Source organism: Equus caballus, chromosome 15 (genome assembly GCF_041296265.1).
Source record: "Equus caballus isolate H_3958 breed thoroughbred chromosome 15, TB-T2T, whole genome shotgun sequence".
NCBI lineage: Eukaryota > Metazoa > Chordata > Mammalia > Perissodactyla > Equidae > Equus > Equus caballus.
The window spans coordinates 34399439-34413484 of record NC_091698.1 but is presented as its reverse complement, the minus strand read 5'-3'; the positions used below and the strand labels follow the sequence as shown (position 1 = coordinate 34413484).

General features: G+C 52.6%; 2 protein-coding genes across 5 annotated transcripts; both read right to left on the bottom strand.

Moving 5' to 3' along the window:
• Positions 1-393: 393 nt before the first annotated feature.
• On the bottom strand, positions 394-10877 carry TMEM150A (transmembrane protein 150A). Of its 4 annotated transcripts, none has more exons than XM_023618793.2 (8): positions 10740-10877; positions 3799-3979; positions 3308-3355; positions 2880-2966; positions 2194-2261; positions 1758-1885; positions 1415-1592; positions 394-1173 (listed from the first exon to the last, which is right to left on the bottom strand). In XM_023618793.2, the coding sequence occupies exons 2-8, from the start codon at positions 3861-3863 to the stop codon at positions 932-934; spliced, it is 816 nt and encodes a 271-aa protein (XP_023474561.1). In that variant the 5' UTR covers positions 3864-3979; positions 10740-10877; the 3' UTR covers positions 394-931. The 4 variants fall into 4 exon arrangements, with proteins under 4 accessions (XP_023474561.1, XP_001498826.1, XP_070091297.1 ...); XM_001498776.5 differs by lacking the exon at positions 10740-10877 and adding an exon at positions 4515-4633; XM_070235196.1 differs by lacking the exon at positions 10740-10877 and adding an exon at positions 4515-4633 and having other exon boundaries at positions 2194-2258.
• On the bottom strand, positions 6596-12238 carry C15H2orf68 (chromosome 15 C2orf68 homolog). The gene is made up of 4 exons (XM_001497354.5): positions 11986-12238; positions 11790-11908; positions 10740-10891; positions 6596-10373 (listed from the first exon to the last, which is right to left on the bottom strand). Exons 1-4 carry the CDS (start codon positions 12090-12092, stop codon positions 10251-10253), a joined length of 501 nt encoding a protein of 166 aa, XP_001497404.1. The 5' UTR covers positions 12093-12238; the 3' UTR covers positions 6596-10250.
• Positions 12239-14046: the final 1808 nt, after the last annotated feature.

The following is a 14046-nucleotide window of genomic DNA, read 5'->3' as shown; positions in this document are numbered from 1 at the left end:
CTGCAATTTTTAGTCAACCTTGGAATCCTAGGGGCTTTCCTTAGCTCCACTGTGAAAATTGCTTCTAATGTTTTTAAGTTGTTCTCTCCCCACCTCCCCATATCCCATACTAAGGAATCAAACTTCAAACCAGACTCTGAGCAGGGGAAGGAAGTGTGAAATGATGAGACCAGGTCAGTTCTTTAGACTGCTTAAAGGCCCGGAAAGGGCTTCCAGCCCTGGAGGGGTGTTTGGATAGCACCTGGCATCCTTTGTTCTTAGCAGCCCTAGTCTCAAAAAGAGTACTGGGCACTCAAGTCTCTCCCTGGGGGCAGGGGCTTCCTCCTGTCCTTTGCCTAGGGAAAGCCATCCTCAATCAGGCCCTCTCTGACTCTCCAGAACAGACTACAAACATGCAAATTAGAATTCTTTTAATAGATATAAAAAAAAAAAGTACTAAAATACCCACGTGGTTCTGCTGTGTTATTTGCCCTAAAGAAAGTACTGGGCAGAGTGAAGAATCCCAGTGCAACTCAGTGGGCCCAAAAGTGGGCCTTTTCACAGACTAAGATGTGCTCACCCCCCGCCCCCCCTGACTTCTATCCTTCTTGCTGTTCCCAGCCCCCAATTCCTGCAGCAGGAAACCCCAGTGGTCTGGCCTCAGCACTGGGGAGTAGAAGGCACCTGAAGGGCTGGCTGGGTGAATGAGGATATGTGACCTTTAAACATAAAAACAACACTGCAGAGTTGGGGAGTGGGTCATGCGCAGCTCAGGCTGCCACGGTCCGCTCCTCTATGGCACAGGTGGGTGTGGGATGGTCACTCCTCCAGGAGCGAAGAAGCCTATATCCCAACAGAATACTTTCTTAAAATAGTTTTTGGTACAAAATAAATGCAAAGAAGATATGGGGTGGGGAGCTGCGGAGGCTGGGCCAGCCACCCTCCCCAGACCTCAGATCATGGCAATGCTCTCAGGGGCACAGTTGAGGTGAGTGGAGGTGCTACTGTTCCCAGAGGACTTGCAGGCCCGGCCAGGGGCGGGCTGCAGTGCAGCCACCAGTGTCTCTGAGGAGACTGCCCCAAACTCGTAGCTGAAGGTGCCATAGAAAATGAGAATGTCGATGACAAACACCCACTCGCACAGGGCTGCCCCATGCTGCAGCTGAGAACTCTCATGGATGAAAAAGACACCACCTGGAATGAGGCTAAGGAAATGTTCAGTAGGATGTGTGGCAGCCTGGCGACACCCCTTCTGTCTTCCCAGATATATAACTAGGCTGGGGCAAAGGATCAGGCCTCACCTCCTGGGAGGGGGAGCAGAATAGAATACTGGGCAGTGTTATCTGGAAGGTGTGCCATCCTCCCCCCTCGTCTTGGGTGAGAGAAGGGTTAGGCTAGAAGATGAGTTCCTGGCTGCCCTGACCTGGAAGGATACTGAGAATCAGGGTGACAAAGGCAATGGTTGCCAGCACAATCCGCAGGTAGGCCATAGCCAGGTCCTGGGGGGCGGTGGCCCCATGGTAGGAGAGGGCACAGTGCAGGCAGACAAAAAGCAGCCCGGCGGCAAAGGCCACGCCAGTTCCAACGTAGTGCAGAGACTTAGCATGATCCACCTGAGCCCAGAGAGGGGCTGATCTGTGAAGCAGCCCCACCCCTCCATCCCCCTTCGCACCTCCTCTGTCCCTCTTCTCCCCCCTTTCCCTCCTAGGACCTCCTTCCCCCAACCCCCAACCTTGAAGGGCTGCCCTCAAGTTCAAGAGGTGGGAAGGCAGGCGTACCTGGAAGTTGCCGACCACCAGAAGGCCTGCAGCATTGGTACAGCCTGTGATGAGCGTTGTGGTGTTAACCCAGGAATGACGACTCTGCTCCAGAAGCTGCCCATAGCGCAGGAGGCAGATCAGGGCCACTGGGGGAGGACAGCATGGGTGGGGCCAGCACTGGCGCCTTCCTCCAGCCTAGCAAGCCCGCCAGCTTCCCCCCAGACATTCTGAGGACCGGAAGGGAACAGATGGGTGGGTGGTGAACTGGGTTTCCTCAGGCTCCAGCCAGCAGGATGGCTGTGTTTGATAGTCAGCCTTTGGAGAGAAGTGGCCCCTCTTGCTTTAGCCCTCAGTGGGGTGGGCTGCACTGAGCAAGGGTTTCCTGGGCCTTTCTGGGGAGGGTGTGGGGGTGGACTGGACTGGGCTGACTAGGGGGGCTGAGGGCACAACTCACCCATGAAAGCACCCAAGTTGCCAATGAGGCTGAAGAGGCAGCTCTCTGGGGGGTATGTGCCGCACCTGCTGCGAGGAGGTGGGGCAAGGACAAAGTGAGAGAGGGGCAGGAGCACCAGAGGGCCCCCATTCTGGCCTACCTGCTTTCTCTTGCTCTATTGCGTCTGTTGTGTAGCAGGCAAGCCACTGATTTATGAGAAGGGCCAGTGTCCCTCAAACAACTGGCCCCAGGCTGGGGCCCCCCAAAGCAGAGCTTGTGTTTGACGGGTAAGGAAGTGCGCAGGATTGCTCAGCAGACCCCGAGACTCTTGGACTCCCTGAGACTGCCAAGGCCTGCAGCGGGACTGGCTTTTCTTGAGCCAGAACTTGCGCTGGGCAATCAGAGGGCTTGAGCTTAAATCTGGGTGCCTCCACTTAACTAGCTGCGTGGCCTAGACAGATGACATAATTCAGTCTGTTTCCTGCCTATAAAATGGTGAAAACAATCGCTGCCTCAATGCTGGGAAGATTAAATGACATTATGCATGTAAAGCATTCAGCACAGTGCCCGGGACATAGTAATTGGCAAGTACTATTGTTATTAAGTGCTCTTAACATAATTATTCCTGAGAACCAGGGACAGGCCTTTGCTTGAGGGGCTTGACTGGCCCTCGGGTCTCCCTGACCTGCCCAGTTTCCAGGCCTTACCTGATGAGGGGGACATCATCCAGGGTGCAGCAGGTCTTGGGGCCCCCTTGCTCAGCAGGGTCAGGAAAGCAGGACTCGTTGTAGGACCTGGTAGGCAGGACAGAGAATAGACTGGGGGAAAGGGGTTCCCCCAGGCCCTCAGCCTGTAGCCTCAGGCCTCTCAGAGACCACCCTCCCAGACCTCCCTTGGCACGGGCAGAAGAGCCCGCTTCCCAGGGCCTGCCTGAGACAGAAGCCAAAGGGGTGAAAGGATGGTGGGAAGAAGGTAGATGGGCACGAAGCCATGCCTGGGGAGGGACAGGCGCTGCCAATGTCAGAGAAGAGCAGTGAAGCCCAGGGTCTCCGTCTGGCTCACAGCAGCCCCGGCCCAAGAGGGAACAGAGATGAAGGGAGCTTTAGAATGAGGCTGTCTGCAGAGTGCGCCATACCAGTTCTCCACGGGGCACACGTGGCGGTTCATCACGGCCATGGCATACCTGCGGGAGCAGAACTGTCACCTTGCCCCTGTGACCCTCCCAGCCCAGCCTACCCCCACTGACTCTTTTCTTCTCCCTTAAATTCTGGCCTCATTCAGCTGGGGACTCAGGTTGGTGTGGCCCTGAGGTTTGACATCACACCAGAACCCACAGCACAGCCCCCAACTAGAGGACCTCCAGAAACTGTGCTGGCTAGGAGTATGTCTGTCAGGGCTACAATGCTGGACAGCAGTGGTACCAGCTTGTCCCAAGGGGCTGTGTGTCCAGGCACCAGGCCAGGCTTTGGCCAGAGTGACCCTGGGTACCACCCTGGAGCTTGCAATAGGACAAGGGACGTTGTGTGTGTCGTCAAGCTCCTTTTGGGTCCTGACTGGGCCCTGTCCCTCCCCAGCCTAGGCCCATTTTGTCCCCTAGTTGTCCTTCCCCTCCCCCTCTTTACTCACACAGTCCATAGGCCAGTGATGGAGAATGCTGACAGGCTGACAGGAAGGAGGATCCAGGCGGTCATGAGGGAGGGGAGCCAGGGTGGTGGTGGTGTTGGGGGCAGGATAAGAGGTAGGTGAGGAAGAGGGGGCGGGCGCAGCTACCTCAAGATACTTCACCAAAATCATCAGCTGCCCGGGCCTGGTGGAGAGAAACAGGTCAAAGTCCAGGGTCCATTGACTGGCCAAAGCCCGTGAGGGGCAGAGGAAGGTGGTCAACACCTGATTCAGAGCTCTCGCTGGGGCTCTGAGGGCCCACACTTCGGCCTAAGCCCCGCCAGAACGTGGACACCCTGTGGCATCCACCAGGGGCCTCCGCGTTCCACCCAAATGCCATCGGCGTGCTCAGAGACTCAGTAGGGGCCAAAACATCTGGAAAGGGAATCACCACCGCCCGTCGCCTGAGGGACGCGGGCTAAGAAAGGGGCTGGAATTAGGAGTCAGGGGGCCTACGCCAAGGAAAGCCTGGGACGGGGTCCGGGGCCCTGGTGGAGCGGCGGCCGCGCGCAGGCAACCACCTGACTATCGGTGCCCCAGGGAAGAGGCGGGTTCACGTGGGAAGCCCAGCCCGGCGCCCGCTCGCGTGGGCGCATGGAGCCCATGGCCGGGATCCGGGGACACGAGCCTCCCCGGGTGATTCCTGGAGGTCCGGGGGAAACGAAGGGGCCAGTACGCACCTCCCCGGAGCGCCCACCGTCGCCGCCGTGCACCTCTCGGCCCCCGCGTGGCGCCGTCTCCGGCTGCGGCCCGCGCAGCAGCCTTGAAAGGTTTAAAGGGCCGAGCGGCCCCGCCCCCGACGCCCCAGGCCCCGCCGCGCCGCCCGCCGGGACGTGGAGTCCGCGCGGCCCCGGCCCCGGCGCCCGCGCCCTGGCCGAGACTACAACTCCCGAGCCCCCGCGCCCGCGTCACGGTGGAAACGTGGGCGGCGCCCCAACTTCGGGGGATCTGAGCGCGGAGGGCTGTGGAGTGGGACCCGAAAGGAAGCTCTGACGCCGAGATGAGAGAAGGATAGTCTCGTTTGCCTTGTTCCTGCGGTGGAAGCTTCGGGAGGCGGGAGGCTCCGGGGCTGCACAGCCCTCAAGCTCCACCTGTGATTGTCATGTGCAAAGGTTGAAGGAAGCCTCCCTCCGCCGCTGGGCGCGTTTTGCAGCCTGGACCCGCCAGCCTGTAGTGAGACTTCGGGGAACATCTCTGTGTGGCGCCCAGTGTTCGCCTCTGTCCAAGGCTAGGCGGGTCCGCAGAGAAGTGAGCACAAACCTTTGGGTGAGCACAAACCTTTGGCTCTTCCTTAAGAAATTCAAGGGCCCTGGATTTGGCTTTTGCTTCCCTCGGCTCAGCAAACTCTGGAGGAGGGCTACTTTTATCAGATACTTTTAATTTTCAAGGGTGCAAGTACAGACTACTGTCCAGAAGTCAGTGCCCAAAACATGTTTCCTGACTGCTGAACACTCACGTGAAGCAAGGCCACAGAGACCAATGGTTATCCATTCTAAGTAGACACACGTAGCCAGGTGTTGGTAAGCAAAAGAGAGGAGATGAAGGCGGGAGACCCAAGGCAATTTGGGAAAAGGAAACAGAATAGTGCTAGAATAAATTACCCACCATCTTCACCAAAACTTACAGGCCAAGAGTGCCCTTCCGAACGTTCTTTCCATGATTAAAAGGGGTAGGGGGGAATACTTCCTTTCACATACCGGAAGCATGCCTGTCACTCTAGAAGGCAGCCCTGTGGAGCCCTTGTGAGACAACACTGGGGCTGACAAATCATTACCTGAAGGGAGCATGGATCCAGCCTGCCAGGAGCTGGGGAGCTTAAGTTTGGCAGTGTTGGTGAGGCAAAGGTAATCTGCAGAAACAAGGCCCTGTACTGGGGGTGGGGGGGGACAGACAACGGCACTATAAAATAGTACACCTTCTGCTGGTCATGCTCTGTGCCCCCGGACAAAGGGGTACCTCTTTCTAATTCAGAGATGTACCATCTTCCTGCCCAGGTGTGTTCCCATTGGAGCAGGCACCTTTTTCTCATCTGCCCAATGGTGCTGTGAACTCAGCATTTCCGACTTCACTGGAAGTTTTGCGATTCTTAATCTTACTATATCTTGTTGAACTGGGTTTCAGTTCCTGCCCAACCATTACCATGGGGAAGGCCGAAGAGGACTACTCGGGTTCTAAACTGACTGTTCTAACACAGTGGGGGTATGACAAACACTTGAGAACTACGATGAGGCAGACTGGCTTAATATGACGATCTGAATAGTCCCTCAAATAAAATTACCCCAAAATAGAGCTCCCTATAACAGAAAGGCTCTTCCTGGGTAGTTGGTAGGAGGAGTTGCATATCAGGTAAGAAATAGAACCTTATGTCTTTCTTTTCATATACTTTTTTTTGGTGAGGGAGTTGGCCCTGAGCTAACATCTGCTGCCAATCTTCCTTTTTTTTTTCTCCCCAAAGCCCCAGTACATAGCTGTATATCCTAGTTGCAGGTCCTTCTAGTTCTTCTACGTGGGATGCCAGCTACCACAGCATGGCTTGATGAATGGTCTGTAGGTCCGTACCCAGGATCTGAACCAGCAAACCCCAGGCCGCCAAAGTTGAGCATGCTAAATTAACCACTTAGCCCCGGGGCCACCCATAAGGGGCCACCTTATGTCTTTAAAAGTCCCTTCCAGCTCTAACGCTATGTGTGTCTAGTTGTTATGCCCTAATCAGGACAGTTCTTAAAACAGGCAAAGTAAGAGATGAGATTTAAATGCTGAATGATTTTAAGGCAGGCATTTAATCTTCACTTCTCATATGTACACAAGTGATTTCATCACTCCTGGCAAAAACTGTGCTGTAAAAATAGTTAAGTTTATTGGTTAAAAAGAATACTGTTTTTGAAAAGTAATTTCCTTCCAGGATTTTCAAATAATTCGTACACTTCACTTTATTCATCCACACAGCAAAAATGCTGGAAATGAGAAAACAGAATGTATGGCTTTTTATACATTTAACATCACAACATGACCAGTGCAACCAGTCTCTCATCCTGGTGGCTCTGAGAAGGCAGAGGAGCCATTCACTCGGAAGGTTTTCATTTCTAGCATCACTCCAACTACTAAGGAAATTTGGGGTGGGTGCCTATGGCTTCTAGGCCATCAGATTCCTCAGGGACAGGACAGGAATTCAATGAGGGAGCTTAAAATGTTTAAAGTAACTGTCAACATCCCATGGTGATTCTCCCAAAAGACTCAGAGGTAGGAAAGTAATCTGTCCTTATTCCTCTTTCTATATGCAAAGGCCTTATTTACACTTGTGAACCAGTTGGGAATCCACTACTCTACCATTCCCGGATCCTGCCAAACGCACAGGTTGGATACTCACTACCCCAAAGGGTTTCTTCCAGCTCCATGGGCTAATCTCTAGTTGGCAGTGCCTTCAGAGTGGACCATGGAGACAGAATGTCCCCTTCAGAGGCTCTTCCACAGGGAGAAGCACTGGTTGTTGCTCACGTCGGTCCTACTGGCTGGCCAGACTCCGCAGGCTCCCACTCTCACTCAGTACAAAAAACTTTACATTCTTCTTTCCCTTCTTGCATTACGTTCTTCAGACACTTCCATGCTTGCCAGCGGGCTGGAACTCAAGCTTTAGTGTTTACTCTTGCACAGCCCAAAGCCTCTGCAAACCGTAGCTTCCTTCTGTTTGTAACACCACCCGTTGTGGCCCAGGCAACACAGCGCCTTAAAATCCACGGCTTACCCTCAGTAAGTGAAGACCACTTCCTTTTGGATGGGTATGAGATACGTCTATCAGGCTACCAGACTTTTTTTAGACAGCCAAGAATGTATCTAGTCAAATGAGTGTTGATTCTGAAGCAGCCTGCTGGAAAGCTCCAGCTGGTCCACTTCTGCTGCCACCACATCAAACAGCAGGGAAGAGTCCTCTGTGGGACAGCTCTAGAGCCTGTGGGAAATGCCATGCTCCTTGATGGCAAAGCACCAATCTTTGAAAACAGCTGGAAGATGTCTGGAGGCAAGTCTGGTGAATAAACTGGGTAGTACCATCTTGGACCCCAGATGAGGAATAGCAATAAGCAATGAGCCTGAGTTAAAAGGGTGTCAACTGGCTGAGGGTCATCACCAGAGAAGCATATCAGGCATGCCTGGAGCAATGGCAGTTGTCACCATCAGCAGGCCTCCTAGTCTAAAGGACAACCTCTCATTTAAGTACCAGGCTTAGTGCTTTATATAATCATACTGCCTAAATTAGCTAAGAATTAGATTGCTTTCTTGGGAGAAAAATATTTTATATGCACTTAATAAAGAAAGCACCTCGAGAAAAAAACTTTACAAGCAAGGAGTTCCCATCAGTCTCTTATCTGAGAGTGGGGATTACATGATAAACACATAAAAGGACACAACAGGCGCACACTTCCCTTCTCACAAAACAGGAATGGAGGCTAAAATTTGAGGTGCCATGCTCCCAACCTTCTCCTCTGGTCTTCTCTCTAAATTCTATAATTAATCCAGGAAACAGGCCATCCAGCTGTGAGAAGATGGACCCAAAAAGAACTTCTGGTCTAGGAAGCCTAAGAGTTCCAGTGAAATCCTATGTCCAAGTCAAATCAGTTGAAGAGCTGGACGACTAAAATGACTGTTCCTCTGAGCTGTAGGAAGATTGGGGATGAAGTATGGCATAGCCTCCTTGACCCAGAAGGCTCTGGAGGGTAGTTAACATTATAAGTCAAAAGGCACTTCTAGCCCAGCTGAGTAAGTAGAGTGCAGACTTTCTCCTTTGAAAGAAGAACTGAGTCCAGGACTGGCAAGTCGAAGGCATTAACCTTGGGTCAGCTCTGTGGGTCAGCAGCAGTCTGGTCCTGGATGCCTTCACAACCAGGCCCTTCAACTTACCCACCTCACTTACCTTCCAGCATTCTACTGGCACTGCAAGCTGTGGCTTGCTGCAGTTTAAGGTTGTAGTTTAAGTAGCTGCCTTGCCTCATATCTGAGGTGGTAGGTTTTCAGGGGTGTAAGGCACAAACCAACAGTGTCGTCAGCTGTCCTTTAAGAGAAAAGCTGCTGAGATGGAACAACCAGAATGATCTTGAGACCCTGATGTTGAGAAACCCCCAGGGCAGGGGGACTTTGGTTTCAACAAGTCTCAGTGCTGACAGGCTCACTTAAATCCTATACTTCAAGTCAATGAAGTTGGGCCGATTTGCTGGAAAACTGAAGTGGCCTGGAACTTTAGTGTGCAGGATGTCTTGTGGACTTCTCAGACCTTAGCCTAACCCTGCTTTAGGAAAAATGTTCACTTAGGTGAAAGCAGTGATATTCCTGGGGATCTTTACTCTAAGGATCTCAGTTTGTATACTCTTGAGAGATAGGAAAGGAGGAAGCATGGGGCATGAGACTGGCAAATGAGAGCAGCTCACTTCACTCTCTCTGGGGCATTGTTTGGGTCTTTTCTTTTCGTTTTGGCAACTAGGCTCCAAACAGGCAATTATTGCTAATGTTGAATTCCCTTGTACATACATTCAAGACTGTGAAATCACATTTGGAGAGTTAATTTCAAGCTTGTTTTGCTAATTCCCTTTAGTCTGAGCAGGGGATGGTCTGTTCACCACTAGAGAGGAGCTCGAAAGCTGGAATTATAGCCCTAACCAAGGCAAGTTTTGCTGCAAGAAATCTGGCATCATCTTCCTAGGTCTCCTTATTTAGACAGTGCAAAGTGGTTCAGCATGAGAAAAACTTGCAAAAGCCATGGAAGGGGAGGGAAACATGCTTGCAAGCAGGGCTCAAAACTGAAGATCTCCCATTTTATTGGTATCGGAATTACTGGGAGAGCTTGTCAGAAAGGCAGATTCCCAGAACTCCCCACCTCTAAAAGTCCTGAGTAGCTGTAGGTACACAGTCACGTTGGGAAGTGGGGGTGGGGTGGAAGTGATGGATTCTGAAGACAAAAAGAGAAGGGAAAGGAAAGAACAAAGAAACAGAGTTGAAAAAAGATCTAGGGAAACACAGAAGTGAGCAGAAGCACATAGAAAGAAATCATAAAACAAACATGGCTTATGGAGCTGGGTGGAACAGCAGTGGCCAGGTGTCCTACAGCATATGACCTCAGTGAAAAAGCACCATGTTGGCACAATGCTTCATAAAACTCAGCTCTCCCTGTAACCCCTGCTTCCAGAACACCAAGCTAGCCAGATAAAATTCTCAAAAAATTCCAGAATATTAGGCTGGTCAAATGGGCCAATGTACAAGGATAGCCGCGAGGGAGGTGGCCATGCACAGTCCCTGCAACACCCTTTTCCTCTGGATGTGGCAGCTCTGTGGGGGTCTCAAGATCAGCTCAGACTGGTCCTGGCACCCCCAAACTAGGGGTGAGCTCCCTGGGCAGTGAATCCAGCCTGGAGAGAATGCCTTCAGCCTGGTCAGTGTCGGCTCTGGCGCTTTGCAATCTCTTCCTGGATGCGCAACTTGAGGGCCTCTCGCATGGGTGGATCCAGAGGCGTGTGTGTTGACACCTCCTCACTCACCCTTTCTGGATCATCGTCCTACGTGGGGGAAGAGTCAGGAAGCTCAGGGCCTGGCCTCTTCGGGAAAGGCGACCTGCCCTGTTCCTAGATAACACTCTCACAGAACTCCGTTTGACTTATGGCTTCTCACCAGTGCCTGTCACTTCCCAGGTGTCCCCTGTAATAGTGATTCTCAACTGGGGGCCAAGAGCCCTCCCTGTTGCCCACTGAGAATCACTGTAGGATGGAAGTGAGTTGTGCTCAAAAGTATTGCCCAGCAGTCTCTGCTCCCATGTGGAGCAGACGTTTCCCACTGGCACTGAGGAAAACAATGATTCAGGGTCTGGCAGTGATTTCTACCATGGCCCAGGACCTTCAGGCTGCAGCTGTTTCCAAGAGGCATACCTGATACACGATAACTGAGGTGACCTCTCCGCTGTCTGCCTCATATTCTAAGCAGAAGAGCTGATGGCCAGAAGGTTCTGGCTCGGAGCCACCACTACTGCTGCTTTCACCGGACTCCTCACAGTCTGGGTTGCTTGGGTGGGTAGAAACATCTGGAAGGATGAACCAGAGTGAGAGGGAAGAGGGAAAGGCTGCTGGAGCCCCTGCCCACAGAGATGACATCGGAAAACATACTGTAAAGAAAGCCCCAATCTTCTTATGGACAGTGTGTGTGTGTGTGCGTGTGTGTGTGTGAAGTGTGCCGCCAATCAGGAGTTTCATTTACCTTTGTACCCCTGCTCCCGGGCCAGCACAGTCCTATCACATAGTAGGTACACAATGCATTTGTCTAGTGAGTAGGGTTGGAAAATAGTGGAGAGGTGGATAGAGCTCTGCTTGGGTTCAAATCCAGGCTCTGCCGTTTACTAACTCTGAGATCTTGGCCAAGTTACTTAACCTCTCTGTGCCTGTTTCCTAACTGTGAAATAGAAATGATAACAGTTCCCATCTTACCGGGTCCTTTGAAAACTAAGTGAATTAATGTACGTAAGATCTAAGAGCACTTTAAGTAACGCTCAACAAATTTAGTGCCATATGTTAACTATCGTGCTCTCTTGGTTGCAGGTAAGCTGGGGAAAAAGGCCATTTACGGGGTTTGGGCTTCATTCCACAATTATGTCCTGGTCGCCTACAGCTAGGCCAGGCTTTCCGTTAGGTAGTGGAAATAGGAAAATCTAGCACGGTGGGGTAAACCGGCAGACAGACAGCTTCTTGCCGGCTTCCACGTGTGTCCTATAATAATGATGCTTAACTGGGAGCCATAAACTCTCCCTGTTCTGCGAAATTCCTGAGCGGAGACTGAGGAGCGTCGAGGAGGTTCCGCGAAGGGACGAGGTGAGCTGAGCCTTGGGGACTAAGAAGCGGTTTTTTCCACACAGAGAAAGGAGAGCGTCGGGGCAGAGAGCCCGGGGCCGGAAGAGCGCGCGGGCTCGAGCAGGCGGGCGGCCTCACCTCGGCGTCGCGGCAGGTACACCTGCAGGTCGGGCTTGCGGGGCCGCGTCGGCGCGGGCGTGTGCCGCCTCCTCGCCTTCTCCTTGGCCGCCTGCTTCACCTTCTTGTCGTAGTCGTCCCTGCGGGGAGCCGAGCGGGAGTCAGGGACGGCCGGGCCGGGCCAGGCTGGGGGCGGCGGCGCGGGGCGGGGCGGTACCGGGCGAGCTGGTTCCTTCGGATATGGTGCACGAAGCCGTGACTCATGTCCAGCCGCCCGCCAGGCTTGCAGCAGAGCCCCGGCCTGGGTTCCGGCGCCGCTTCCATTTGGGACCCAGCGCGCAGAGCCGCCGCCGCCTCCACAACGGCCTCAACGGCCGCCGTCCCGCCGGAAGAGGCCCGGGCGGCCCCTCTCTCGACTTCCGGCCCCGCGTCCTGAAGTCCCGCCCGGAAAGGGCCGGCAGTGCCGAGCGTCCCCGCGCTCGGAGCTCCGGGCGCGGAGGGAGGGAAGGCGCATGCGCGACTTCAACTTCCCGGGCAAGGCCTTGCTTTTCTTTGTGACATTTATCAACAGGAAATAAGAATTTAGGCTGATGTATCAAAAATTCGGAAAATCACAAAGCACACATTACATACTCAGCGTTAGTTGTCGAGCCTTCTCGTTCTTTTTCCGGTGATAGGATGCTGTGAAAAACTCCATCACCAGCTGCGTGACTTCGGCTGACTTGAACCCCGCTGTGCCTCAGTTTCTTCATTTGTAAAAGGGGACACTGCAAGCACCTACCTCAGGAGAGGTTGTAAGGAGGCGAATGCTCAGACAGGGCACACAGTGGCGTCCCGGTTGCACAGCGCGAAGGCCCTCTGGGCCTAGCCGTGCGAAGGTCTGCACGTGGGATCCAAACCTGCGAACCCACAGGCGGCCGAAGCAGAGCAGGCGCACTTAACCACTACACCGCTGAGCCAGCCAGAGTCCTCTTAAAAAAGACAAAGTTTGGGGCTGGCCCCGTGGCGAGTGGTTAAGTTGGCGCGCTGTGCTGCAGGTGGCCCAGTGTTTCGTTGGTTCGAATCCTGGGCACGTACATGGCACTGCTCATCAAACCACGCTGAGGCAGTGTCCTACATACCACAACTAGAAGGACCCACAACGAATAATATACAACTATGTACCAGGGGGCTTTGGGGAGAAAAAGGAAAAAAAATAAAATCTTTAAAAAAAAAGACAAAGTTAGGAATTCGTGATTACAACAGGGACAAACTGGTACATCCACACAGTGGAATACCACTGAGCAATCAAAAGGAACCAGATATTGATACACTCAACAACGTGGGTGAATTTCAAATATGCAGAACAAGAGGCCAGGCAAAAACGAGGGCCCGCTGTGTGAGCTTCCATTTATATAAACTGTAGACAATGCAAATTAATCTGTAGCGACAAAGCAGATCGATGGTCGGGGCAGAGGGACACTTTGGGGCTGGTGGATAGGTTCATAGCTTTATCGTGGTGATCGTTTCAGAAGGTATACATCCATCCATCAGTTATCTACCAAATTGCACACTTTAAACATGCAGTTCATTGTATGTCAATTACACCTGAGTAGAATTGTACAAAGTAGTTCAAAACCATGGAAGGGGTCGTGAAAATAAGCCCTGAGATTTGAGCTTTAGTAGCATCATCATTAAGCACCCCTCTGCCCCACGATTGTATTTTTCTGTGATACCGAGAATAACCCTCTAAATGTGGAATTGGAGACTCCAGGTTGCTGCGTCAAGGGGATGCTTTGGGGACATCGCCTAGTTCTCCTGTGCAGAGGTGTCAGTCTCCGAGGCACAGAGACTGTGGAGACGATCTCCCAATTCTGGTTTTTGGGCACAAATTATCTTGAAAAAATCTGAGGCCCAGGGGCCGGCGGGTGGCGTAGTAGTTCGGTTCACACATTCTGCTCCTTGGAGGCCCAGGGTTCGCCCAGTTGGATACCCGGTGCAGACATGGCACCGCTTGGCAAAAAGCCACGCTGTGGTAGGCGTCCCACATATAAAGTAGAGGAAGATGAGCATGGATGTTAGCTGAGGGCCGGTCTTCCTCAACAAAAAGAGGAGGATTGGTGGTGGCTAGCTCAGAGCTGATCTTTCTTCTTCAAAAAAAAAATCTGGGGCCCAGTGACAGCTGCTTTTATCCGGAAATTCTGTAGCCACTAAAAGGTTCCTGGCTCTTTAAGCTGGAAATTATGGGTAAGGCGGCAATACACCCATAAGTCGTTCTCAGGTGCGCACACAGGTTCGA

Excerpts from the sequence above, each read along its gene's own strand:
- TMEM150A (XM_023618793.2), bottom strand. The coding sequence starts at position 3,863 with ATGACCGCCTGGATCCTCCTTCCTGTCAGCCTGTCAGCATTCTCCATC. Across the intron at positions 2,967-3,307 it reads GTGTGCCCCGTGGAGAACTG|GTCCTACAACGAGTCCTGCT; the intron begins GTATGGCGCACT and ends CCTGCCTACCAG. Across the intron at positions 1,593-1,757 it reads TGGTGGTCGGCAACTTCCAG|GTGGATCATGCTAAGTCTCT; the intron begins GTACGCCTGCCT and ends CTCTGGGCTCAG.
- C15H2orf68 (XM_001497354.5), bottom strand. The coding sequence starts at position 12,092 with ATGGAAGCGGCGCCGGAACCCAGGCCGGGGCTCTGCTGCAAGCCTGGC. Across the intron at positions 11,909-11,985 it reads CGAAGGAACCAGCTCGCCCG|GGACGACTACGACAAGAAGG; the intron begins GTACCGCCCCGC and ends GGCTCCCCGCAG. Across the intron at positions 10,374-10,739 it reads CCTCAGTTATCGTGTATCAG|GACGATGATCCAGAAAGGGT; the intron begins GTATGCCTCTTG and ends TCCCCCACGTAG.